The 26951-nt window shown below is 33.7% G+C and overlaps 1 protein-coding gene and 1 pseudogene across 1 annotated transcript; one reads left to right on the top strand and one right to left on the bottom strand.

Moving 5' to 3' along the window:
* LOC127153855 (SLAM family member 9-like) overlaps positions 1-26951 on the bottom strand; it is a 337800-nt pseudogene that overhangs the window by 270855 nt on the left and 39994 nt on the right.
* On the top strand, positions 10054-20410 carry LOC127153851 (uncharacterized). Its single transcript, XM_051095121.1, has 7 exons — positions 10054-10193; positions 13433-13765; positions 14375-14710; positions 15129-15455; positions 15723-15836; positions 15961-15986; positions 16523-20410. The coding sequence occupies exons 1-7, from the start codon at positions 10142-10144 to the stop codon at positions 16565-16567; spliced, it is 1233 nt and encodes a 410-aa protein (XP_050951078.1). The 5' UTR covers positions 10054-10141; the 3' UTR covers positions 16568-20410.

Consider the following 26951-nt stretch of genomic DNA (forward strand, 5'->3'; position numbering starts at 1 on the left):
ATGGTAATGATTTACAAATATCTCGAGTTACCTTAAAAGACAGCAACTACTCATCAGTTTTAAATGTTTTTCAAATGTTATGGTTTCCATTTCTGTGTGTGGAATATAAATGCATACAAACAACCAGTAACTGGAACGTTTTTAAAACATTAAAAACTGATGAGTAGTTTACATTTTATATTAAGGGATTCAAAAATAGTTTTACATTTATTTATAATGTTTGAGAGAATAGTGCAATTTTGACATCTAAATGATTTATAAGTGATTTATAATACATTGACTAGCATCTATTAACCATTAAGGATCTGTTTATTTCATGATGCTATTTTTTTAAGTAACTTATGACAGATTTGTACATTTTTATCATGTTACTTAGTAATTTGTGAATGTATAGTCATGTTTTGTAAACGTTAAATTACTTCAACATCTGATAACTTGTAAATCGTTTTATTACTTAATCTACAAAGCAGACAAAAATTAACAGCAATTATTAATCCTCTATGTAGGCATAGTCATGTTTTGTAAATACGTTGATAATTAACTAATTACTTCTGTATGAATTGAAAAAAATATGCAAATTGTTAATTGCTCATGAATGTTTTGCAAATTAAGCCCAATTTATACTACTTTGTCAAACCTACACCATAGCTATGCTATAATCTGTGTAGTAGGTGTAGTCTACACCATTGCCTGACTTGCAGCTTGCAGTTTTAAATATTTTGTTACTCTTTATTAAAATATTTAATTTGTTATCTTTTCAAAGGGCCACTGGGAGAGTGACAGAGGACTGAAGAGGTGCACTGTTGCATCGTGTTATATTTAAAAGTTCGAGAATGTTTGTGTTTTGAGTTTTAAAAAGTTTTTAAAAAACTACTGGCCTCTTTATTGAATCAATACATTTCACATTTTACTGTACTTTAGTGTGTTCAATGTAGTATTTTGTATTTAGGGGTTTACTGTAAAATAAGGTAACCCAAATTAAAAAAAAGTTAGCCCACATATATGCCTCTTGTAACCCATTAAAGACTCACATAGAAGTTAGCTGGGTCCCATCATTAACCCATGTAAGCAATCTCCTATGGGCCCCACATGGGATTACCCAAATGGGCCCTATATGGTGCCTATCAAGGGCCCATCATAAACCCAGGTAAGATGTCTCATGTGGGCCCCACATGGGATTACCCAAAAATGCTAGCTAGTAGTTATCTGTAGTTAGCTAACAGTGTAAGTTTAACAAAATATTGTCTTCTAGTCTTGTTGTACAAACTATTGTTTAATGTTTCTTAAATCTTTTTAATGACTAATGTATTCCACTTCATATCACTTGCTAAATTGTAATCTGTGATGTGAAACATGAACGTAACATGATCTGACTTCTTTTAGTAGTACACTGTAATAGATTTTGAAGGTCAAAAATGCATAATTTTATGGTGACTTCCTGCTTTGAAAACTAAACAATTTCAATGCAACATAAAATGATCTTTGTAATATTGTGCTGGTGTGTGTGTGTGATGTGATAATCATTATACAAAACACCCAACACACACACAGATCTATATCTGATGTGCTTAAATGATACAGTGAGATAAAATATAAATTATCTTACCAATTTATGTGTGTTTCTTTTGTAGAATGTTGGCTCAGCATAAGTGATCTCTTCTTCAGCAGTCTCAACTGTTTGAACAATAAAACACGTTTAACCAAAAAAAAAAAAAAAAAAAAAAAAAAAAAAAAAAACTTTCTTTACTCAATCTGTTTCTTTACCATATGTTTTATCAAAACTATCAAAGTTTAAGCATTAATGCACACAATTAATTAAATGTTTAAAGCTGCAATTAAAAAAAAAAAAAAAGTCAAATTTAGTTTGACGTTATAACACACAAACACGTTGGGTTTCCAAGTTTTAGGGGGACATTCCATAGACGTAATTATTTTTATACTGTACAAACTGTATGTTCTATCCCCTAACCCTACCCCCAAAACTTTCTGCATGATTTATAGTTGCATTCCTGTGTTTGTATTTATGGTGTTTTGAAGCAATTTGAGAAATGCAGAATCCAGCAAACTATTTATTGGTTAGAATCAGCAGGTAACACTTGCCTTCTTGGTCTTTCTTTCTTTGTTTCCTGTAGATCAAGAAGATCCCAATTACAACTACAATCAACAGAGATCCAACAGCAGCAGAACTCAGCACTATCAGAGATACAAGGCCTTCTGGAGACCCTGTGATGATTAAGAGAAATATTAATGTAAGTAAATGTGTACATGGACACTAATATCATTACTGTCATACCTGCACATGTGTGACAGAGTTCACTGATGTCCAAATGTCTGGTCTGGTTGCTGATGGGATTGTTGATCACACAGCTGTAGGTGTTGTTATCCTGATATTCCACCTCCAGAGGTAGAGAGAGACTGATGCTGAGATCAGACACACTGATGCTGGACAATAAACTGTTTCCTTTGTACCAGGAGAGACTCACATCACTCACATTCACCACTGAACACAACAATGAACAATTCTGCTGTGATGATGGTGATGACAAAGAACATGGTGAAGAGTTACTGCTAATGACAGGAACAGGTAGACGAGCTGAAAACATGAGAGAATAAACAGACATATGGATAAATCTAAACAAAAATCTTTTTGGTTCAGTGGGTTAATACATTTCAGTATGTAAATGATTAATAAAAGAAAATATTTGAATGATAGGACAGGTGATCTCTCACCATAGATGGAAACATGAAATGTTTTTGATGACAGTTTAGCTGCAATTATCTTTACTTTGTAGAGTCCTGTGTGTTTAGTTGTGATGTTTGTGATGGTCAGAGATCCAGTTTGATTGTCCAGCTTCAGTCTGTCTCTGAATCTCCCATCATTACATATGACAAAGATTCCAGAGGCTCTATTTATTTGAGCTATTTTAGTGTTTTAGGTCCAAAATTCCACAATATTTCATCGTCTTCTTTTGTTTCAGTAACATCAGTGTTAAAAGTGACAAAATCTCCCTCTATCACTGACTGTGTTTCATTTATCTCAGTACTAAACACACCTAAAAAACATGAACATGGACAGTTTTGTTAACTGTTGGTTTACAAAGACTGAAATCAGTTTGTAACATTTAAATGTGAATTAAAAACACAACACAAAATTAAACAAGACATATATTGACTGGCAGATTTGTGAATCAAATTTAATCTTTAATGTGTTTTAAAAAGATCTGCTGTAGAGAAAAATAAGTGCATGAAATTACATGATAAATTAATTGCAGCTTAAAAGTACAAGTTTAAATATGCTCAATATTTTTAGCTCAAAGTTTTATTTTAATTTGCTGAATTTTTATGTGTTTTGTTTGTAGAAGTATTAAAATTATTACACTTATTTATTTATTTATTTATTTTAGAAATTGCTTGGGAGAATTTGCTATTTAGATTTCTAAAACAACAAAATATTTTTAACACCGTAGATAAAAATCTAATTTGAATGGTAGCAGTAGCTTGTTACTTTGAAATGTAAATAAATGACACAAATATATTTATAACTTACCAATCAGACACCAGCAGCACAAACAGAAGAAAACAAACACATGAAACATTTTCAGAAGTTCAGTGAAAAGTCTGATCTAAGATACCTGCTGATAGCACATCAGAACTGTGAATCTTCTGTGTGAACCTTCCCCTAACAGAGTTTTACCCTCTAATACACACACACACACACACACACACACACACACACTTCCTCTGTACAGTCTTATGATGACTTTAACTCTTTGTAATTGTGGAAAACTTTTTTTATCATTTAAAATTGATAGTTTTTAAAGCTGTCTGACTGATTAATTTGACATTTATATTTGATATTTAAAAGTAGAAGAATACTGGATTTGAAGTACATTTGATCATACAGTAAAATGCATGGAGTCTAAGTCCAGTGATTTTTAAAATAGTTGTCTGCATTTATTCAGTTCTCAATTTTAGTTTATAGAAAAAGTACAAAGTTGAAATTGTGCATCTCACAGTACCAGTTTACTTAAGTTATCTGAAAGTTGAGTCAAACTGAAACCTGCTGCGGTGGGCTTTCAGAAACGTGGTTTGATCTGTTGGGTGGACAAACAACCTGTGTGTGGGAATTCACTGCATGTGTTTTTAGTTTGTAGGTGAAGGGCTTGTTCCTGTCCTTCTGTTTTGAGCAGCTTTATAAGATGCTTTAATCTGAAAACACTAAGCCATGATAAGAAACTATTTTTGACAGAAGTAGAAAAGCAATAGCCACACGACAGTCATACTTAACACATAGTTAAATGTGTATTTAAAAAGAAATACCCACCCCCCAACTAGTGATGGGTATTATAATTTTAATAGAATACTTTCAATAAAGCAGTGATGGGAGAGAATAACCTATTTGAAGCTTTGAACAATTTGCACCGGTTGTGTTGCAAAAAGATTCACACTCTGGTGACATCTGCTGGTCAGAACTCTGCAAAGTCAGGCCAAAATATTGATAAACTGCAGCTACAATAGCAGATGCAGTACATACTACAGATCCAGCAGCAGCAGACTATGTTAAACAAAGCTAGGCCCTGTAATGACAAAAAGAGTCAAGAGAGTTTCAAAACGACCAAGAGATTTCAGTGGACTATGTTCACAAGCGCAGCGTCAAACTTCCGCTGTCTCCAGAAGTCAGGATACCAGTTTCCGGTTTACTTTCGCATCGCCCAGAATGTCAGTATTTACTAGATGTCTCCAACATCTAAGTAAGCATCAGCGATGTCCATCGTATCGTTGATGCCTGGTGCTCCAACATGCAGGCGGAACAAAGGATTCAAGCTCTATATATCGAGTTATTTGAAATAGTTTAATCTAATTTGTGGTGCCAATTGGCAGCTAGCAGCTAAGCTAGTTAGCAATGTTCATGTTAAATGCAGACTGTTCGTTTTTTTTTTTTTTTTTTTTTTTTTTGGTGATAATTGTATTATCAGTTGTATTAAACTAACTAATAAAGATCAGGGCACAGGTGAAGTCATTGTCAGATCATTGTGCTACGATTTTAAATGGAAACCATTTAAAACAATATACTTATGTGAAACTAAATGTAATGCTTTTGGACACTTAATTGCATGTTAATCATAATTAAATGAAAATGTACACTTTTGTTGAACCACTTAAGTACATTTTTATATGTAATTTCACAATTACTTCCAAAACATTTATTTGATGTTACTAATTAGTTAGTATAATTCTGATATTGATAAGAACAAGATCGTTTAACTTTTAATCTAACTTAAATGTATATATCATGATACTAATATGATATGAAGGTGACGGTAATCTAAATGTAAACATTAGGGAATGCACAATTAAATATTAAATGTTATATAAACAATGATGATTATAACATAAAACTCTAGTATTGCACACTTTTTTTTTTTCGTTTGAAATGCAACACTAATTGGCTCCAGCAGTATCACCACAGATTTTGTTAGGCATGCCTGTGGCAGCTACAAGCCATTCCAGCTAAAAATGCTCAATTTGCCATCTCTCTCACCTGCCTACTAACTGTTTTCAATATATATGAGTTTCCTTTGGGGAAATTTGAAATGAAGAGGTTAATTGAAAATGTGGTAAAGGAAAGGTGGTAAGAGAGGTGGACACAGGAAGAAAAAGGAAGACATCTGTATGAAATAAATAATGAGGTAGGGAGTATGAGACAGGTTTGTGGTAAAAGAAATGATTATACAATAATATCACAACTTCGTATTGGGCACACTGCATTGAATCATTCACTTTTTAAAATTGGTAAACACGATACAGCATTGTGCAGTGTATGTGAAATTCCAGAAACAGTTGAACATGTTCTTCTCAAAAGTACTGGCTATAATGAAGAAAGATCTCAGCTAATGGAGGAAATGAAGAATGCAGGAATGAAAAAGCTAACTTTAAAGAGCTTGCTGGATGGTAATTTAACAGCGACTAAAGCATTATTGGAATATCTAAAGAAAACTTATTTAATTAGACGACTTTAAAGGTGTTGTTTTTTTTTTGTTTTTTTTTTGATATATTTTGTTTTCCTTCTACAGCAATGCTTCACACTCCACCCCAGTAGGTAGCGGAAATGCACCTAAAGCTGGTTTGCCATCCACCATTAAGTCCAAAGAAGAAGAAGTAGGGGATTCGTGCTAAGAACAGAACGGGGAGAAGATCAGAAAAGAAAAGGGAAACTAGTGAAAAAAGAAAGAGTTTAGAGGTTATTCTGATAACATTCAAAGGATGATGCACTATTTCATGATTTGTTTCACGGAACTCCTAAATTATATGTGATACTAGTCAATTTCAATAATCTTTAGGGCAGATAGGGTGGATGGTGTGCACACCGGGACACAGGGGAAGACACATGTTATCATGTACTGTAAAAAATATGAAACTGAAAGAGGGATGCTAATGCAAAATTTAGAATAATTAAAAAATGCAATTTATACCGAGATATATTTTACAAAATAACTTGAGAAATGAATGCTATAGTTTTATTTTTTAGTTCCTTAAATTAACTAATTTGTGGGAGGGAAAAAACAAAAATAGGGTAAGGGAGTAAGTCGTTTTGATCCACACTCCATACCAATTGGTGGCAGAAATAAATCATTTTGTTGTTTGTCAACCACCAATAAAATTTCAAGAAGAAGAAGAACAAGAATGAACTTGAACTTGAACCTGACTGTTTAAAATTATTATTATTATTATTATTTTGTTGAAAATAATAATAATAATAATAATAATGAGACTTTGATCTATTTTGATTGCACTGCCCTTGTTTTTACTCGCACACGGTAAGCCGTTTTATGTTTTAATCTCTGTTCTTGTCAGCTATAAAAACTGAATAGAGTGGAGTTTAAATTCTAGGACAAATGAGAACAAATTAATGACAGGTGCCAGGTAATTAATCAAAAACCATAGAAACACATGAGGGACAGAAACAGGAATCAGGTGAACAGAACCAAAACATAAAGAACACGTGACACCAGGATGTTTTTTTTCAGGCTGAAAGTTGAGATGGGACATATGTTTTCATATCTGCAGATCTTGATGTTGTGTAGATAGTTTTTTTTTTTTTTTTTTTTTGTCTCAGAAAGATCCTTCAATCTGCTGTTGATTTGGGTTTCAGGTGTTTCTGCTGCTGATTGAAATAAAAAGAGAAGAAAGTCAGTGAAGGAGAGAGAATCTGTCACTTTAGATTCTGGTGAAATAAAAGAAGAAAATAATTCGATAACGTGGAATTTTAATGACATTCGCATTGTTGAAATCATTGAAGATTCAAGTCAAATCTGTGCAGATGATCAGTGTGAAGAGAGATTCAGAGACAGACTGAAGCTGGATCATCAGACTGGATCTCTGACCATCACAAACACCAGAACCACAGACTCTGGACTCTATAAACTACAGATCAACAGGGTCAGATTCAGCATTATTAGGAGCTTCACTGTTACTGTCACTGGTGAGTATCACTTAGTCACTCAGTCCATTTTTCTATGAAAAGTTTTTAATGAAAGTTTGAGCTTTTAATTTTTTAATTTTTTTTTTTTTTAATTATTAACACGAATATTGCGTAATAATCAGTTGTATTGTGTTGGTGTTTCTTGTTTAGCTCTCAGTGTTGTGATGCTGTTTTAGCTGCTGCTCTTCAAAAACAACAGATGGCATCATTTATCAGTTAAATCAATATCATACAGCTGATGAGTAGCAAAGTGTAAATAATATATAATAACAAAGATATTGTTCCCTAAATAATAACAGCTTTCTTTTTTTAGCTGTTCTAGTAGGAATATATGTTGCTCAAAATACTGTATGTTTAATTGAATTTATTATTATTATTATTATTATTATTATTCAAACAGACTATGGGATGCAATTCAGTGATCAAGTAAGATGCTATGTAGGGCTATCAAACAATTAATCGCATGCAAAATTAAAGTTTGTGTTTACATATTATATGTGTCACAACTACGTGTGAAGGTTAAGCACGAAGGTGAAGGTCAATGAAATCAAAAGTCTTTAATATATTCCAAATGGGTAAATCCACAAGCAGGGCAGGAACACACATACACATTGACAAGACCGGACAACAAACACTGCACTGAAATCAACTTATAAAGACAGGTGATTACAGTGAAATTAATTAAGACACAGGTGATACAAGGTTAACTTATAGTGACATAATGAGGGCAGGAACAGGAAAGCCATATATGGAAAAACCAATACAAATATTCTATTTTCAAATGTTCTATTTCTGATCCGGGCTAGTCGGCATGAATGGTGGTTTCGTTTTTCACTGTTGGTCTAGTAATTATGGAGGTGTCCAATGCAACATTTTGAAGTAACAGTTTGCAGTCGTGGAAAACAAGTTGTTTGAGCTGCTTGGTTTCAACAAAAGCTATTCCTGCTAATGAGGAATTTTTGCATTCTGCAAACTTACAGTATGTTTTATAGTAGATGTCAAGAGATCAAAAACAAATTGTATTCTTCATGTCATTACCATTTTAAGAGAAGCATCCCATATTAATCTTAATCTTAAATATCAGGATCAGCATATGAACTCTTTAGTCTTGTTCTCTTTGTGTAACTGAACCATCAATCCTATTGATTTATTTAGTGATTCTGTGTTTTAGAGTCATGTAGACGACTTGTCCTCTAATCAGACTGAAGATCTGCTGATGGATGAGATGTCCTCTAATCAGTCTGAGACTTATGCTGCCACTGAGATGTCACAGTGACATTATTATTTTGATTATGAGAAGATTGGAGATGAGAGAAGAACATCACCTGAAACTCACAACACTAATTTCACCTAATTCAAAATAGTTTACTATAATTTATATAATACATTGTAGAAGCAGGTGCTAGGAATAGTAATAGTAGTAATATTACAGTCTTTAAAGTTTTACTATTGTTGTTTCACAACACTAGATGAAAACACCAGTGCGCTGTTATTTATAACATTCATGTTACTCAAAGCTGCTGTTTTTAGCAGGAATCAGTTTATGAAGCACTTTAAGTCTATGAAGCACTTTGTTTTTAGTACTGTAGCTTTATGGTTAAAGAAAGGTTGAAGGTTCAAATCCTGTGAGGGTTGATCCATCAAATCTCACCATTGTGTTCTTGATCAAACTGAGGAACTCAGGAACTAAACTAGTAATATCTGCACTAAAATACACTGTGGAGAAAAAACAGCAACAAAATGCCAAATATGTTTGTGTGTGCGTGTGTGTTTTCTTTATTTCATTGGTTGCTGTGTGTCCATTTATACTTTTACTTATATTAAAATTATATTACATGTCTCCTTTATATTAAATGTCTTTTTTTTCTTTCTCTTTTTCAAAGAGCTCATTATCTGCCTACAGACCATAGATCTCACAGAATTCTGAGATTTTGGGTTCCCAAATTAATGGCAGGATTAAAAGTGATGTCAAGGTGTTTTTTTTTTTTGTTTTTTTTGGTAAATATTCTTAGAAATTTTAGAGCCATAGTTAAAGCCTCAACCTCCGTAGAACACAAAACATGGCTGCCTTGCACTTTGAGTGGAATATTTTTAGACCTTATATTTGTTTTCTTCAACTTTTCATTAGTCAAGGAGAGTGCTGTAAAGGCCTATATAAACAGTGTTTTATTTTCAGAAAAATGAAAAAAAACTTTGAAAGGTCTTTTTATGTTTATATGATAAATGACATTAATGCAGATCTGATTCACTCTTAACATGAATCTGAGTTCGTCTTGACATATTTGACTTTGTTATTAGAAATAACTAAGCTAATCATTTATAGAGTGGCACTGCACATGACTTATGATGGACTAAATATTTACCTCTAACACTAGATGGCGCTTCAGTAATACAGTATGCATACCGCTTGTTCTTTCTGTCTATCTATCATATTGACAAGGTATATTCTAAGTTTACCATCATTCGACACTAAATCATAATTTCCTTTTTAAAAAGGCTTATCATCCAGGGCATGCACTGACATTTCAGTGTCGCTTTAATAAGAATCGGGAAACTCATATGTCCCGCCCATCTCAGAGAAGGAATATTTCAGAACAACGGAACACTTTTATTTACTTTTAACATAATCTACATTTATTTTTAGGGAAAGCCGTTAACATGAAGATTGTCTCTATTTTATCATCGTTGCTATGGTGTTTACTCGACCATGGTGAGACATTAACGTCCGGTTGACGAAAGCGAAAGTGACGCAGTTTGTTTTGTATCAGCTCCGTTCGCTTTCGACAGAAATGTATGTGTCTTGTGTATTTTGTTGGCAATATGTGGTTTTGCTTTGTCGTAAGACGTGTCCCAAACCTACAGCTAAAGTGTGGCCCAGATTAGTTTTTGTTCGCCGGCCCAAAATCAGCCCATATATTTTTAGCCAGATCTGAACCAAACCAGAGCCATAACTCCGCCGTTCATGAGCCAAGTAATACATTTTTATGTGGCCCATATATGGGCCTTATGTTTCATTTTTATAAGGCTGAGTTCTGTTAAGACCTCACTGCCCTAATGTGGCCCATATGCGGCTGAGTGTATATGTAAAATTCATATTAACTAGAGAGTAAATCACACACTCAACAACAAAAATGTAAATAAAATAATTTACTTTTGTCAGTGCAGGTTAAATGTGCTTTACAGTTACTCAGTATTGAGTTAGAATATTCTTATAAATATATAACACATATATTTAATATTACAATTTGAGTTGGAATCATTTTTTAAGAATATTCAACAGATATACATTTAGCATTGAAAAAAATATTAAATGGACAAATTTGAGTCAGAACCAGTTTTTAAGAACTAATAACATTAAACTTGAGTGTTAATTAGAAAAGTGTTGAGAAGAGAAGAGTTGCTTGAAAGTGTGTTGGTGTTATTAATGCTGCAAACTGTCTAATGGGGGTCAGCAATGCACTGTTGTTTATTCACTCTCTCTTTCCTCCCATCATCTTGGTCTCCAGACAGGTGCAGCCACTTTATAAAGTTAATTTCTATGTCTTTATCTGAAGTCCTTCCAGTCAGGGGATTCTGCCTGACAGCACCTACAGTGAAGGGAAATTTAATAATTATTATCAGTAGTACAAACTGAAAGGAAGACCTGCAGGATTACACTAAAAATCAAAATGCTCAACAATGTGGGATAACCAAATGCATGTAATCTGGATTATATAAAGTTTTTACATTTTCAAATACATTTTCAAACTATACTTACTTTTTACTTATTATATATTATTCACACAATGGCAACAAATTATTCATGATTATCTTATGAATTCTTTTTCATCTTTAAAATGTTCTTTCCTACTGCTAATATAAAGTCTTCAAGTTTTGTGGACATTCACACAAACACCATTTACTGGGCTATACTTACCTCCTGGGCATACAGCATTTGACTTGAAATACAAAAATTATTTACATTTTCTAAGTATTTTCTCAACATTGCATCAAGTACTCATGATCGGCAGAGTTATGGCTCTGGTTTGGTTCAGTTCTGGCTAAAAACATATGGGCCAATTTTGGGCCGGCGAACAAAAACTAATCTGGGCCACACTTTAGCTGTAGATTACAGCCAGATCCGGGCTAAAGAAAATTTGCTAACTGGGACATCTATAGAAAGCTTGACATGTTGTCAATCATTTGAGTTTTTGAAAACCGCTTAAAATGGTTAAAAAAAAAAAAAAAAAAAAAAAAAAAAAAAAATTGGACTATGAAATTGGGATTACTAGGTTACATTAAAGCCCATTTTAAGAAATGTAAGATGATTTTTCTAATGGCTTCGACTGTTATCTTTTACGTCAAGACAGCCTGCATGTTTTACCACACCACAGAGCAGTGAAAAACACTGAACATGTGAAAAAATGTTTTATAAACGTTTTCACAAATCAATCTCTACCTAAAATAAGTGATTTTGCATTAACCCTGATTGCGTGATTATTGGAATCTGTCAGAGGGCTACGCAAACACCACATTCAACAAAGAAAAATGATCTAACTCAACGCTTTTCTCAATTAAACAAATATCTAAACATCTAATAACTACAAACATTGACACCATAATCATGAATATTTAAATAAAATTACTTTAAAATGCCAAAATATCACTTACCTGAAGCTTGACGGAAAATCCGTGAGAGAATTGCCGCCTTTTGGTCAAATTGACGCGGTCGTCATAGCAACCGAGGTGTGGCCTGCCGGACATCAGCCAAACTTGATGTGTTTTCCAAGTGTAATCCAAATGTTAGCCAGAAGTCGATGTTTACCAGTGTCAGCCATAGCTAAACCTTACTTGGTTCTAATGTGTTTTTTGTTATCTGGACCATATACCTCAAAAGGAGCTGTGAACCAAGCAATAATTACCCGCACATTTTAAACTTATGGCAAAACATATACGGTAACAATCTGGCCCATATCTGTTCAGCCATGCCATATCTAAGCCATATGCGCCAGCTATCGGCCACATTTGGCCCAAAAGTTCTTGCTATCTGGGGTACTATTTGTTACGATCTCTCTTCTGATCAACAATAAAAACAAAGAACATGATGACTAGTAACGGTATTACTTATTTCACCATACCGTGGGCAAATTTTGAAATGTAATAAAGTTGTTTCCGTCATAATGAAACTAAATGAAATTTAAACAGCATAATTACTGATTGTCACATGGCTTTGTTTTTGTTTATGTTGGCCCATGTGCTCCTCAGGTCCTGGTTTTCCCCTTACCACGCCTTTGTTTATAGTCTTTGCCTAGCCCTCATTCTGTCGATTGTTTCTTGTAGTCATAGAAATCAACTGAACCATTTCTTTCAAAATGATTCACTGTTTCGAAACGTTTCACCTGCTGGTCAGAACGGTGTAAATGCAACAAAAACTCAGCTCAAACATGCATGAAACTAGCTATTACCAGCCCAATGCAAAAAGTCTGAAAAAGTCCATTGAAAATTTGAAAAAGTCTATCAAATGATCATCTAATACATCTAAAACATGAAGTGTATATATATAATATTTGATTTTTTTAGACATTTTCAGAGACTTAAAAAAAAAAGTCTATAAAACAACTATTAATTCCTTTTAACTGTGCAAATGTCTCATTGCAACTGCTTATGAAACCATTCTGAGATTAAGTAAAAACTATATATTTTGCATGGGGTATGTAAACTTATGAGCAGAATATGAATCAAGATGTATGATGCTCATTAAATTGTTGAAGATTATCCATGACACTGTGTATGTTTGATGAATGAATGTGTAAATTATTGATGTTCTTCTGCTGTGTATTTGCATGTTACATTATGAATGCAGATGTATTTCTCTACTAACAATCTGTATGATCTGTAAAAAGACATTTTCACAGCACTTTCCTGTTGTGTGTTTTTGTTTGACTAATAATCATCTGTTCAATTCTCTAGGTGCATCTGGTGTCAAGGATGGAGGATCAGTGTCAGTGAATGAGGGAGAATCAGTCACTCTAGGCACTGGTGTTAAAACAAACCAACAAGAAAAGATTGTATGGTATTTTAATGCCATTCTCATTGCTGAAATCACTGGAGATCTCAGACATATCTGTACAGATGTTCAGTGTAAAAATAGTGATGTGAGATTCAAAAACAGACTGAAGCTGGATCATCAGACTGGATCTCTGACCATCACAAACACCAGGACCACAGATGTGGGAGTTTATAAACTGAAGATCGTGGAAAACAGAAGAGACAGTGAAAAGATCTTCATTGTTTTTGTTCATGGTGAGTCATTATAGTCAGTACATCAGGGCACATCAGTTTATTTATTTATATATATATATATATATATATATATTTTTTTTTTTTTTTTCAGTGACATTCAGAGATGTTTTTTTCTTTACCTGCTTTCCAATTGACATGTAGCACAAATACAATTTGGCAGCAATTCTACTAAATATTCCTGAAGATCTGTGTTGGTTGGCAAAGCAGCTGCTATTTGTTGTTGTTATAAATCCAATATTATTATTTTTTTCTCTCTGTGTTTGTTTCTAAAAAATGTGTCAGGTATATGTAGTAATTATTTTATAAAATAAATAAGCCCCGTAAAGTTTGAGGAACTCAGCTCTGCGTTGGGCTCAACAGCGCCACTCAACATTGTATGGTAATGTTATGAAAAATGGCACAATTTCCTGAAGTGAATATGTAAAATTCATATTTATTGGTTTTATGAAGTTCATTAGGTTGTTGAAGATCATCTATGAGACTCATGTATGTTTGTCTGATGAGTGAATGTGTGTACATCAATGATGTTCTTCTGCTGCTTGTTTGTTACATTATGAATCTAGACAGATTTCTCTACTCAACAGTATCAACTGTTCAATTATTTTCCAGCTTTTTTCAGTGTTGATACAGATGAAGAATCAGCATTTGTGATGGAGGACGATTCAGTCACTCTACACACTGGTGTTGAAACAAACCAGCAAGAAAAGATTAGATGGTATTTTAGTGGCACTCGTATTGCTCAAATCACTGGAGATCAAAGTAATATTAGTACAGATGTTCAGTGCAATAATGGCACTGAGAGATTCAGAGACAGACTGAAGCTGGACAATCCGACTGGATCTCTGACCATCATGAACACCATAGAACTGGATTCTGGAGTTTATCGTCTACGGATCATCATCAGCAGCAACATCAGTGAAAAGATCTTCATTGTTGCTGTATATAGTAAGTCATCATGTCATGTTAACATTTAAATATAGTGTTTTTTTTTTTTTTTTGTTTTTTTTTTGCAAATATATTTTTTTTCTTTACCTGTATTTTAATTTACATATAGTATAAATATAATTTTGTCAAAAACACATTCATTGTTAAAATGTAATTTGTAGACTTAAATATAAATTTAGTTATTAATTGTATCAGTGTTGTTCTGATGAAGACGAAAATTCTACTATCATCAGTTTAAATCTATCTGTAGTTCATTAGGAATTCAAAGTCAAGAAGATTTGAAGAAATATGCATATTAGCTCAATTGTTAATAAATGCAGTGTTTTTTTGACAAAGGAAAAGAAAAAAAAAAAAGATTCCACAGTTCACTCATGTTATGCATGTCCCCCCAAGAATCATCTATTGGTTTGTGTTTCAGGTGTTAGTGCTGTTGAACGAGATAAAATAAAGAAAAAGTCAGTGAAGGAGGGAGACTCTGTCACTTTAGCTCCTGGTGTAATAAAAAAACAAAATTATGTGATAGTGTGGTATTTTAATGACATTGAAATCACTGGAAATCAGAGTGGGATCTGTACAGATGATCCATGTGAAGATGCTGATGAGAGATTCAGAGACAGACTGAAGCTGGATCAGACTGGATCTCTGACCATCATAAACACCAGAACCACAGACACTGGATTTTACAAACTACAGATCAACTGCAGAAAAATCAGCATCATCAAGATATTCAGTGTTACTGTCACTGGTAAGTATCATTAGTCATTCCATGCACATTACTTTGCAGTTTTACAAAGCAGACTGAAACATAACTTGCAAATCAGGCTTAAAACCATGCTTAAGTCAGCCCAGCAAAGCCCACCTTTGCTGCTCATCAGAATCCACCAGATGATCATTTCTGAAATAAATCAATATTGAACTAATGATCTACGTAAACAAGTGTAAATATCAGACAAGAATATTGTTGAAGTTGATTATTAGTCAATCTCTAGTATTAATGACTGTCTGTCTTTAGCTGTTCCAGATTCAACTGCTCCTGCTGCTGTTGCCGCTGTTGTTGTTGCTGTTCTGCTGGTGGCTGCAGCTGCTGGTGTGTTTTACTATTGCTCCAGGAGACCTGAACAAGAAGGCAAGCATTGCATTCAGCTGATTCTGAAAGTGACACTGTAAAGTATATTTTTATTCTCACCATTTTTTTTCTAACCAAAGTAATCTGTATTTAATTGAGTTTGTTGTTATTGTTGTTCAAACAGACACAGTGCAGCACAGTCATAATCAGGTAAGACATGTGCACCAAATCTGACTGAAAAAAAAAAGTCAATCTACAACAGATTCTGATCTGTGACAAATCTCTGTGTGTGTGTGTGTGTGTGTGTATTTAAATCATTACATAAAAACACCAATATTCAAATACAGTAATTGACTTAATCAAGAGATCACTGATCTTGTGCCCTGCAAAAGGGAAAATATAAATAAATAAATAAATATATATATATATATATATATACATATATATATATATATATATATATATATATATATATATATATATATATATATATATATATATATATATATATATATATATATATATATATATATATATATATATATATATATATATATATATATATATATATATATATATATATATATATATATACATATATACATATATATATATATATATATATATATATACATATATATATATATATATATATATGTATGTATGTATGTATGTATATTTTTTTTTTGGTCTGACTGAATCATCAAACCTGACCACAATGTTGTGGACTTAATTCCCTTTTTTAGATTCCATTAAATCAAGATCCAAACGTAGGTTCAGGAGGAGCCTAATCATTCAGTCCTGTCAATTGTCATTGCTAGCCTATATAAGCAGCGCTCACTGCATTCCACTGCATTCACTGCTCATGGACACCATCCCAGCTGAGCCCTGCCCACAGAGCTCATCACAGACAGACTGTGACATACTACAACAGCTCCAAGACTCAGCGCCGAAGGACGACTTACTGGTAAACAGCCAGGAAAGCCAGGACAACATATTTCAGCCACCGGAAACACCAGAGCCAAAGCCCCACTCACCAGACACATTATCCCTCTCCCCAGCATCTCCACTTCTAAGCTTCTCACAGAAAATGGAGGAACTGGTATATGCTGGAACCAGACTCTCCCACTGTTTTGCTGCAAGCCCCCAGATATCAACTAAAAAACAGCGGGCACCACAACCACCAAAGCCTGTGGGCCCAGCTCGCCCTCCTCCTCCTTCAAGAGCTCTCCGGCCGCTGCCACAACGGTGGGGCCCAAACCCTCCTCCATCTGCTGTAGGTGAACCAAAAACAACTGATAACAGCTCCCAGTGATATGTGTCGGGTCCCCGCTACGATAGTAGCAACATTCAGAAATGTTTACATAACAAGCGGGAACCCAGTGTGCCTGTAGCTTTCTCTATCTCTGTTTTATCACGTGATAGAAAGTCTAAGGCCTTCTCAAGCCGTACAGCTGACCCATCTAATCTGCGGCCTATTAGGTATCAAACTAAGACTTCTCTAGAGACAAAAAGTAATGGCATCAAGTTAGCATTTCTGATCAATGACTTAACCACATACAACCTGGATTTTATGTTTCCAATTGAAACATGGCTAGAAGACAGCTGCAGTGCAACAGTCCTCAATGAAACAGCCCCTCCTAACTTTACTTTCATGAGTGTCTGCAGAACTGCAGGAGAGGTGGCAGTGTAGCTGCTCTATTTAAAGATGTCTATCAATGTAAGCAAGTGCCATTTGGTCAGTACTTGTCTTTTGAATATCTAGGGATTGTGCTGAAAGGTGCTCCACGAATTCTATTTATCATTATTTACAGGCCTTCAAAATACTCTCCAGCCTTTGTTGAAGAGTTCACAAAACTGTTATCAATGATTTTTACTCAGAGTTTGACTGTTTTGCTATTGCAGGGGATTTTAATTTTCACATAGAAAATTCAGAAATCAAAACCACAAAAGAAATTATAACCGTTTTAAACACTTTTGACCTGATTCAGCATGTGCATGGACCCACACACAATCGTGGACACACTTTTGATTTACTCATTAAACAGTAACCTAAACAGCACTCGCACACTTTTTGCTACTGATTCCCAAGCTGCTTTTCCACTATCGGACCGAACCGTTCTCTCTGCTTAAACGTTCCATTCCAGCACGAATACGGTTTCATTTTCCACTGTGGTGCTGATAACGGAACTCTTTCGAATGTAAATACAAATGCGTCAGTCGTTGCCTTGTTAACGCAATTGTAATGTATTTCTGTTTTTGGGACTCCTTTTTTAAAATCTGATATTTACTTTGTTAAATAACAGAAAACACAACCTTTGGTGCAAAAAAATTAAATAAACAGAAGGCGACGACAGGTATCACGTTACCAAATGCTGAGGGAATATGTTATGCCAACGGAGACGGAAACAGAAGGTAAACCCTTTCAAAAAAAAAAAATAAATAAATACCACATCTATTGACGGTATTAATGCACTAACTATGAACGCAGCGCAGCTGTTTACTTGGCTGTTTGATCAAATAACGCACTTCCGCTTAGCACACACACTCTATCAGCACGGTTCAGCACGGTTGTCTAACCGTGCCAAGAATTCCGGGCCGAGAATGGTTTGTAATCGTGCCGTCCCAGGCTCAAGTGGAAACACAACTGGAACCGTACCTGACCGTTCTAAGAACAGTTCGGCCCGATAGTGGAAAAGCGGCTCCAGTGAAATGCTCTCTGACAGCAAATGCAATGACTTTGCCTCCTTCTTTTCAGAGAAGATCATTAATATCAGAAAGGTTATTAGCACGTCCTGCAGAGGTCAGACAGATTCGACCGCAATTTCAAAAAGAAGTCACTTTGTCTGTTTTTGAAGCAATTGATAGCAAAACTTTTTGGAAGAAATAGTACAGCACCTTAAATCCTCAACCTGCAATCTTGACACACTTCCCACATCTTTTTTCAAAAGTGTGTTTAACTGTTTAGAAACAGATCTCGGGTAAACACCTCACTTCTTTCTGGGACTTTTCCAAACTCCCTGAAAACTGCAGTTGTTAAGCCCCTTCTGAAAAAGAGCAATCTTGATAACACCATATTGAGCAACTACAGACCAATATCTAATCTTCCTTTTATAGGCAAGATTATTGAAAAGGTAGTTTTCAATCAGTTGAACAACTACTTAAACTCAAATGGATACCTAGACAATTTTCAATCTGGTTTCCGAACGCATCACAGTACAGAGACGGCGCTCATTAAGATAATAAATGATATTCGCCTAAATTCTGATTCTGGCAAAATATCAGTGCTGGTACTACTAGATCTTAGTGCTGCGTTTGACACTGTCGATCATAACATTCTTCTAGAGAGACTGGAAAACTGGGTCGGGCTTTCTGGGATGGCTCTCAATTGGTTCAGGTCATACTTAGAAGGGAGATGTTATTATGTGAGTATAGGAGAGCATAAGTCTAAGTGGACGTCCATGACATGCAGAGTCCCTCAAGGCTCAATTCTTGTGCCGCTCTTGTTTAGTCTGTATATGCTCCCACTAAGTCAAATAATGAGAAAGAACCAAATTGCCTATCACAGCTATGCTGATGATACCCAGATTTACCTAGCCTTATCACCAAATGACTACAGCCCCAATGATTCCCTCTGCCAATGCATTGATGAAATTAACAGTTGGATGTGCCAGAACTTCCTTCAGTTAAACAAGGAGAAAACTGAAGTCATTGCATTCGGAAGCAAAGAGGAAGTTCTTAAGGTGAATGCATACCTTGACTCTAGGGGTCAAACAACTAAAAACCAAGTCAGGAATCTTGGTGTGATTCTGGAGTCAGACCTTAGTTTCAGTAGTCATGTCAAAGCAGTAACTAAATCAGCATACTATCATCTCAAAAACATTGCAAGAATTAGATGTTTTGTTTCCAGTCAAGACTTGGAGAAACTGCCTTTCATGCCTTTATCACAAGCAGGGTGGATTATTGTAATGGTCTCCTCACTGGCCTTCCCAAGAAGACCATTAGACAGCTGCAGCTCATCCAGAACGCTGCTGCCAGGATTGAGACTAGAACCAGAAAATCTGAGCGTATCACACCAGTCCTCAGGTCCCTACACTGGCTTCCAGTTATATTTAGAATTGATTTTAAAGTATTAATACTCATTTATAAATCAATCAATGGCCTAGGACCTAAATACATTGCAGATATGCTCACTGAATATAAATCTAACAGACCACTCAGATCATTAGGATCGAGTCAGTTAGAAATACCAAGGGTTCACACAAAACAAGGGGAATCCGCTTTTAGCTATTATGCTGCCCGCAGTTGGAACCAGCTTCCAGAAGAGATCAAATGTGCTAAAACATTAGCTACATTTAAATCTAGACTCAAAACTCATCTGTTTAGCTGTGCATTTACTGAATGAGCACTGTGCTACATCCGAACTGATTGCATTATGTTTAATCATTTTCTGTTTTTAACGGTCTTAAATTTATTTTAAATCAATTTTTTAAATCATTTTTAAAATCATTAAATCAATCAGTTTTTACATTTTACATTTTTTTTGTTTTGTTGTTGTGATCATTGTTTTTATGATTGTTCGACTTCCTTTTTTGTGATTATTGTTTTTATTATTGTTTTTATGATTATTCTACTTCCTTTTATGTAAAGCACTTTGAATTACTTTTGTGTATGAAATGTGCTATATAAATAAACTTGCCTTGCCTTGCCTTACACCTCAAAGACAATTTCTTTTCCAGAATCGCTGGTCCAAGATCCAGGCATAGTTGTATTACTGCTCCTCTACACTAAAAAATTCCTGTAAATTTACAAAGAAATTTAACAGTAAAATGCTGTTTTCATATAATAACAGTAAGTTACTGTATTTTGCGATGCATTGTGGGATATGTTGATCAGCAACAGTATGACACTGTTGTTTAACAACATAATACCATATTTTCCATTGTACATGTGCAGGGAAAGGAAGACATTTTGGTTTATCTGCATGAGGTCATTTTGCAGCTCTGCCTTTTATTGTTTTATTTCTAAAGTACTTATTACTTTTAAAAATTAATGTTTCAACATCCAATTAAGCTTTTGGGATTTAAATTGGATTTGTGACTATGTTTTAATCAGCAAGTTACCACAGTAGCGTTAGCACTTTGTACAGACTGGTATCATATAACACACAACTGTCTAACCCGCACACCTTAAACTTTATCTAAGTAAAAAATGACGTTTTGTGAAATGATGTTTTTGTTTTTTCTTTTGTGATTAAAATTTTAGCGTGAGGTTCAAACCGTTAGCCGCTGCTGTTATTTGCAACCACACATCTTACCGCGTACACTTCTAAATATTAACATTATAAAGAGCCAGCAAAGCATAATTTGATGAAAGGACAGCATGTTTTAATCATGGAACAGTAACCAAGTAAGATATGATAGCATTGTTAGCATTGTTAGTTCGTTAGCATATACTCCGACTGCATTTTATTTGTTATTTATTACCATCACACAATTTATGTAACTGAAACATGTTCCGAACTTCATCTAACCAAAAGATACACGTGTATGAACAAAATTCATAATTCTTGCACAATTACTGTGAACGTATTCAAAGCGCTGCTAACGATTGCAATAATAACAGCAGACTGACGGAAATCTGTCGGGTTTTATTTTATTTTTAAACTTTATTTTAATGTTTTGTGTGTGGGATGTCTGTAATTATTTAACTAGAGAAGCTATCTATTCTTTACATTATGTTTTCCTTATCCTTGTAGTTCAAAGGCTGACTTTGTAGAGAAGCAAATGTAAGTTTGCCTATTGTTTGTTCAAGAAATCATTCACTAAAAATCTCATTATTTACTCAAACTTATGCTGTCTTAAATTCATATGACTTTCTCTTGGAGGACAAATGAAGATATTGTCCTGGAGAACTGATGTCTGTTTTGCCCATATGGAAGACCAGTGGGAACCAAACCTTCAAGCTCCAAAAGGAACATAAAGGTATGATTAAAGGTATGATTAATTACCAGTAATTTTGTCTGATATCAAAATATCAGACCAAAGAACCACAAATTAAAAACTGGAACTGCAAAATTTAAAATTGTTTTCACCCAAACAAATTGAATCACTTCAGAAAACTGGCTAAACCATGTGATTAATTACCTTTATCCTCCATTTACTGTATATCTGTTGGTATTAGAGTTTGGTCCCCATTTTCTTTTGCATTGTAGGGACAAACAGACATCACATCTCCATTAAATATTATCGATCACATTATCAAAGTTTAAATCAGCATACGAGTAAGTAAATAGGAAAATTATCAGTTTTGATTCTACTCTGAGTATAATAGTTTTATTGCCTCTGTAGAATATTGCAACAAGTAGCACATTATTATTATTATTTATATTTATTTATTTTTTTTGTTGTTGATCATTTTAAATTGTTTTCTTTATCAATAGATGTCTGCCACTCCCTCTGACCTTGAGAAAATGGGTAACCTACCTGTGACTTCTAGCTTGATCCTTCTTGGTAAGTATATGTCTGCATTTTGTTTCACTAAAACAAATCTACTACATTAGTTTCTATGACTTGTGCAGTGTATTTTGAGGCTTCAGTCAAAGGAGAAGTCCACTGCCAGAAAAAACAATTTACAAATAATTTACTCACCCCCTTGTCATCCAAGATGTTCATGTCTTTCTGTCTTCAGTCGTACAGAAATTATGATTTTTGAGGAAAGCATTTAATGATTTTTCTCCATATAATTCAACATGTAGTTTAAATGCAGCTTCAAAGGGCTCTAAACGATCCCAGCCAAGGAAGAAGGGTCTTTGACCAAAATGATCGGTCATTTTTTTCAAAAAAATAAAAATTTGTATACTTTTTAAGCACAAAAGCTTGTGTAGCACAGGCTCTGGGATGCGTGTCCACGATGCTATGAATTAGTGTTGGGTCGTTCTTGAACGTTTTGTTCATTTTAAACAAATCTTTAATGTGACTCGGGAAGAACGAGTCGTCTCAGGGAGTGATTCGTTCAGTCGCGCATGCGCAATATCCTATTAGGTTCTGCAAAAGAAAAGAAAAGAGGTGTCAAAAATAATTGGAAAAACTACAGAAGAAGACCCAAGATGATGAAGAAGAACATCAGTCCAGAAGTATCTCATCCTTAAGTCAAACTTATACTGTCTCAAACCAGTAGGACTTTCTCTTAGAGGACAAATTAAGATATTGTCATAGAGAAATGTTTGCCCATACAATGGAAGACTTATGGGAACCAAACATTTGAGCTCCAAAAGGAACATAAAGGTACAATTAATTAAAGACACTAGTCATTTCATCTGATATCTTTTATAAACCATTTGTTTGAAAAAAAAAAATAAAAAAAAAACATTAGCTGGTGTTTTTGAGAGTTTGAGAGTAATTTGGGAGTACATTTGTATTTTATGAATAAATAAAGACTTTATGCATGTTTGTATGTTTGTATGCATGCCTGTTTTAGGAAATATTGTAAAAGTTTATCTAGTGTTATATCAAAATAAAATAAAACATAACTGGACTTTGTTCTTTTTGTAATAGTCAAATAGAAAATGCAGGGTATAATATGCATAGAAAACTGAGATCATGGAGTTATGAGTAGTATGTATTTTAACAGATACAGTATACTGTAGATGACAAAACGGCATTTTGCTGTTAATTTCAAAAACAGTAGCACATTGTATTTTTACAATAAGATGCTGGCAACCACAATTGCCAGTAGATTACAGTTTTTTTACAGGGAATTTTTTTTACAGAGTAGTATGTAATTTAACAAATATATGCCGCTAAATTACTGTTGTATATGACAAAACGGCATTTTGCTGTTAATTTCAAAAACAGTAGCACACTGTATTTTTACAGTATGATGCTGGCAACCACAGCTGCCAGTAGATTAACTCCCTCTGCTGGTATGGCATTACAACTTTCATTTGTTTCACTTACTACTTCTAAAAATGTAATTCAGGATTATTGTACTTGTTTTTAGTTATTTGTCTGTTTTATATTTTTGTTTATAATTGTGTTATGTGTTTGTAATTGTATAATGTCTTTATTGTTTTGTACCTTTTGTACTTATGCTGCCTCTTGGCAAGGTCGTCATTGTAAATGAGAACTGGTTCTCAATTGACCAGTGGTAGGCAGTAACGAAGTAGTTGTACTTCGTTACTGTACTTAAGTACATTTTTCAAGTACCTGTACTTTACTGGAGTAGTTTTGTGTTGAGTAACTTTCACTTTTACTTCACTACATTCCAAAGCGTAAGATCAAACTTTTTCTTAACTACATTTCATAAAACATATCGTTACTCCTTATAATGTATCACGTGCTTTGAGACGCAGAAGCAGTGTCTGATTTATGAACAAATTGATTCTTTTCAATGAACCTGTTAAATTGATTCGCCAATCGCACCAAATGATTCATTCACGAATTGGAATGATCCGATTGCAGCTGTTCTCGAGTCGACAACTCATTGATTCAAATGATCCGTTTAGAGCGAGTCTCCAGTCAACTGAATTCACAAGTAAGAACCGGGGGAGATCTTGTGCGCACGCACGACTGATGCTGCGAAAAGTAAGTTACTAATGTCGAATTTTAGGATTAATTATTGTAACTAAAAATAATATTTAGGTCCGTTGTCCATTACATCTGCTGTAAAGGACGATCTGTTTAAGTCCACTGAAATGCTTGAATTGAGACACATCAACATCAGTATTTCTGTTTTAGGTAAAAAATGAAACATTTAAATAACAGCTTAAACAAAATAACTCCTGCACGTTCATATTCCCCGCTGCTGTAACGTTAGCAGTTTTATTAAAATGCTATGCATGAAGCCCTACTTGACATTTGTTTTTATATTGTTTAGCAACAGTTTTTATATTGTTTGGTCAACTAGAGCAGACAGATGAATGTTTATTCATAACCATACTGAAAATAAGTAAATATTGTTAGCTGATGCGAACTGTATAGCTAATAAGCTTGCTGGTGCTAAGTTGAGGTAATTTTTAGATATAAAGTCCAAATATTTTTATTCAACCAGATAGATTACATCCAAGGGAAAAAGAAAGGATGTGATGGTAACTACAGTAATTATTAAAGTGGGAAGTGATGCCCTCTGGGGGCCAGGGGTGTTTTTACACAGACAATGTTTGAAAGGAAAAAAAAATCATTATTAAAATATAAATATATTTTCCTTAAAATTTTCTTGCTAACTTCAGGTCTTATTCTCATGTCATATAACTGTGACATTATGCAAAACAACAAGCTTTAAAACACTTTTTTTCTTACTGGTGAAAATTACATGGTCAAATCTGTTTTAACCATGTAGTGGTTATTTTGGGAAAATCCCAGGTATTTTGAGCAGTAGGATTATAAAAAATATGTGCTAATATAATATTCAATTAAGTAGCCTATATAAAATTGCAAAATAAATTTATCAGTACTTTTTTACTTAAGTACATAAAAAAATCGGGTATTTCTGTACTTTCACTCGAGTAAGATTGAAAGAGGAGCACTTTTACTTTTACTGGAGTAATATTTTATTATACATATCTGTACTTTTACTCAAGTACTTGACTTGTGTACTTCGTCCACCACTGCAATTGACTTACCTGGTTAAATAAAGGTTATTAGAATTATTATTATTATTTCTTAAGAATTTTTGTACTTCTGTTAACTATTAAAGCATGAGTCGTTTATTATTGAAAGGATTTTTGTATGTTTTGTATGTACTGTAATCTGTGTTCTTTATTATAGCAATAATAATAATAATAAAAATTATGACAACACAAAACAAAGTACAATCACTAGACTAGTGATTATCAAAAACAGACTGTCTTTCATTTATTCTTCACAAAATCTTTGCTCGTTTCGGTTGAAATTCCTATTTTAAGTGCAAGTATTAGCATTATAAATGCTAAATTAATACCAACATATAAAATTAAATGGTAATACATGTGCACAAATATGCATTAATTCATGCTTAATTCATGCACAGATAATCACGAGTTAATGTATAATTTATGAAGAACTAAACCATTTATTAATTATTACTATTATTTCTATATGATTCATAGATTAAGCAATCAATAAATTGTTATTAGTTAAATTTGTCATAATGTATTAATTCCCTAATAACTTATTTTATGAACTAATGATGTATCCATATGTTAACTGCCACCATGGTCAACGCTATGTACTTCACTTCCAGTTGTCTGCTTTAATTCATTACCTAATGATTTGCAAAGATATCATTATGTTATGACTTTACTTGTTGAGGCACATGACTAACTAACTAATTCTAAATCCAAAACCACAATGACATATTACTTAATTAGTTAATAGTTCTGTGCCACAACAAGTAAAGTCACAACATAATGATATCTTTGCAAATTATTAGCTAATGATTAATTAAAGCAGACAACTGGAAGATGAAATGCATGGCTTCAACCCATTGTGGTAATTAACACATGAATTTACACTATTTATAAAATAAGTTCTTAGGGAATTAATACATTATGACACATTTAACTAATAACAATTTATTGATTACTTAATCTATGAATCATATAGAATGTTCATTTACTGCTGATGAAGTAATTATTATTAAATGGTTTAGTTCTTCATGAGTTATATATTAACTCATGATTATCTCTGCATTAGTTAAGCATGAATTAATGTATATGTGTGTACCCGTATTATAAAGTGTTACCAATTAAATTAAGGACATGCATTTTTTTTTGCAGTATTGTCTTATATTAATGTCCGTTAAAGACTGTAAACAAAAAAACATTTATGTAAAAGAAATTAAAACATATAGCCACTGTCTCTAAAATTTTTTAATTATTCAGACACAGCAATGCATCATGTTCTGTAAAATCATGTTTGTAGTGTGTTCCAGGGAATTAAAACGTACAATATAATGTATAAATACAATATATATTTCAGACCTATAATAGTAACTAATAATAATGGTGAAGTGTACCGTTGCATAAAATGAAAATACTCAATAAAGAAGGCTAAAACTGCCTCAAATGTATAATTAATGGTTGGATTCCACAACTGATAACATAAAACAAATATAATAATACAATACAACATTTACTTTAGGAGTCATAAAATTCACTGATTTGAGAAATGTTCTATTGCGTTTCTGGTTTGGCTG

Source organism: Labeo rohita, chromosome 22 (assembly GCF_022985175.1).
Source record: "Labeo rohita strain BAU-BD-2019 chromosome 22, IGBB_LRoh.1.0, whole genome shotgun sequence".
NCBI lineage: Eukaryota > Metazoa > Chordata > Actinopteri > Cypriniformes > Cyprinidae > Labeo > Labeo rohita.

What these genes read in the sequence shown, in the direction of transcription:
- LOC127153851 (XM_051095121.1), top strand. Translation starts at nt 10,142, where the DNA reads ATGAAGATTGTCTCTATTTTATCATCGTTGCTATGGTGTTTACTCGAC. An exon ending in ATGGTGTTTACTCGACCATG is followed by an intron (nt 10,194 to 13,432) that starts GTGAGACATTAA and finishes TCAATTCTCTAG; the next exon opens with GTGCATCTGGTGTCAAGGAT. An exon ending in CTTCATTGTTGCTGTATATA is followed by an intron (nt 14,711 to 15,128) that starts GTAAGTCATCAT and finishes TTTGTGTTTCAG; the next exon opens with GTGTTAGTGCTGTTGAACGA.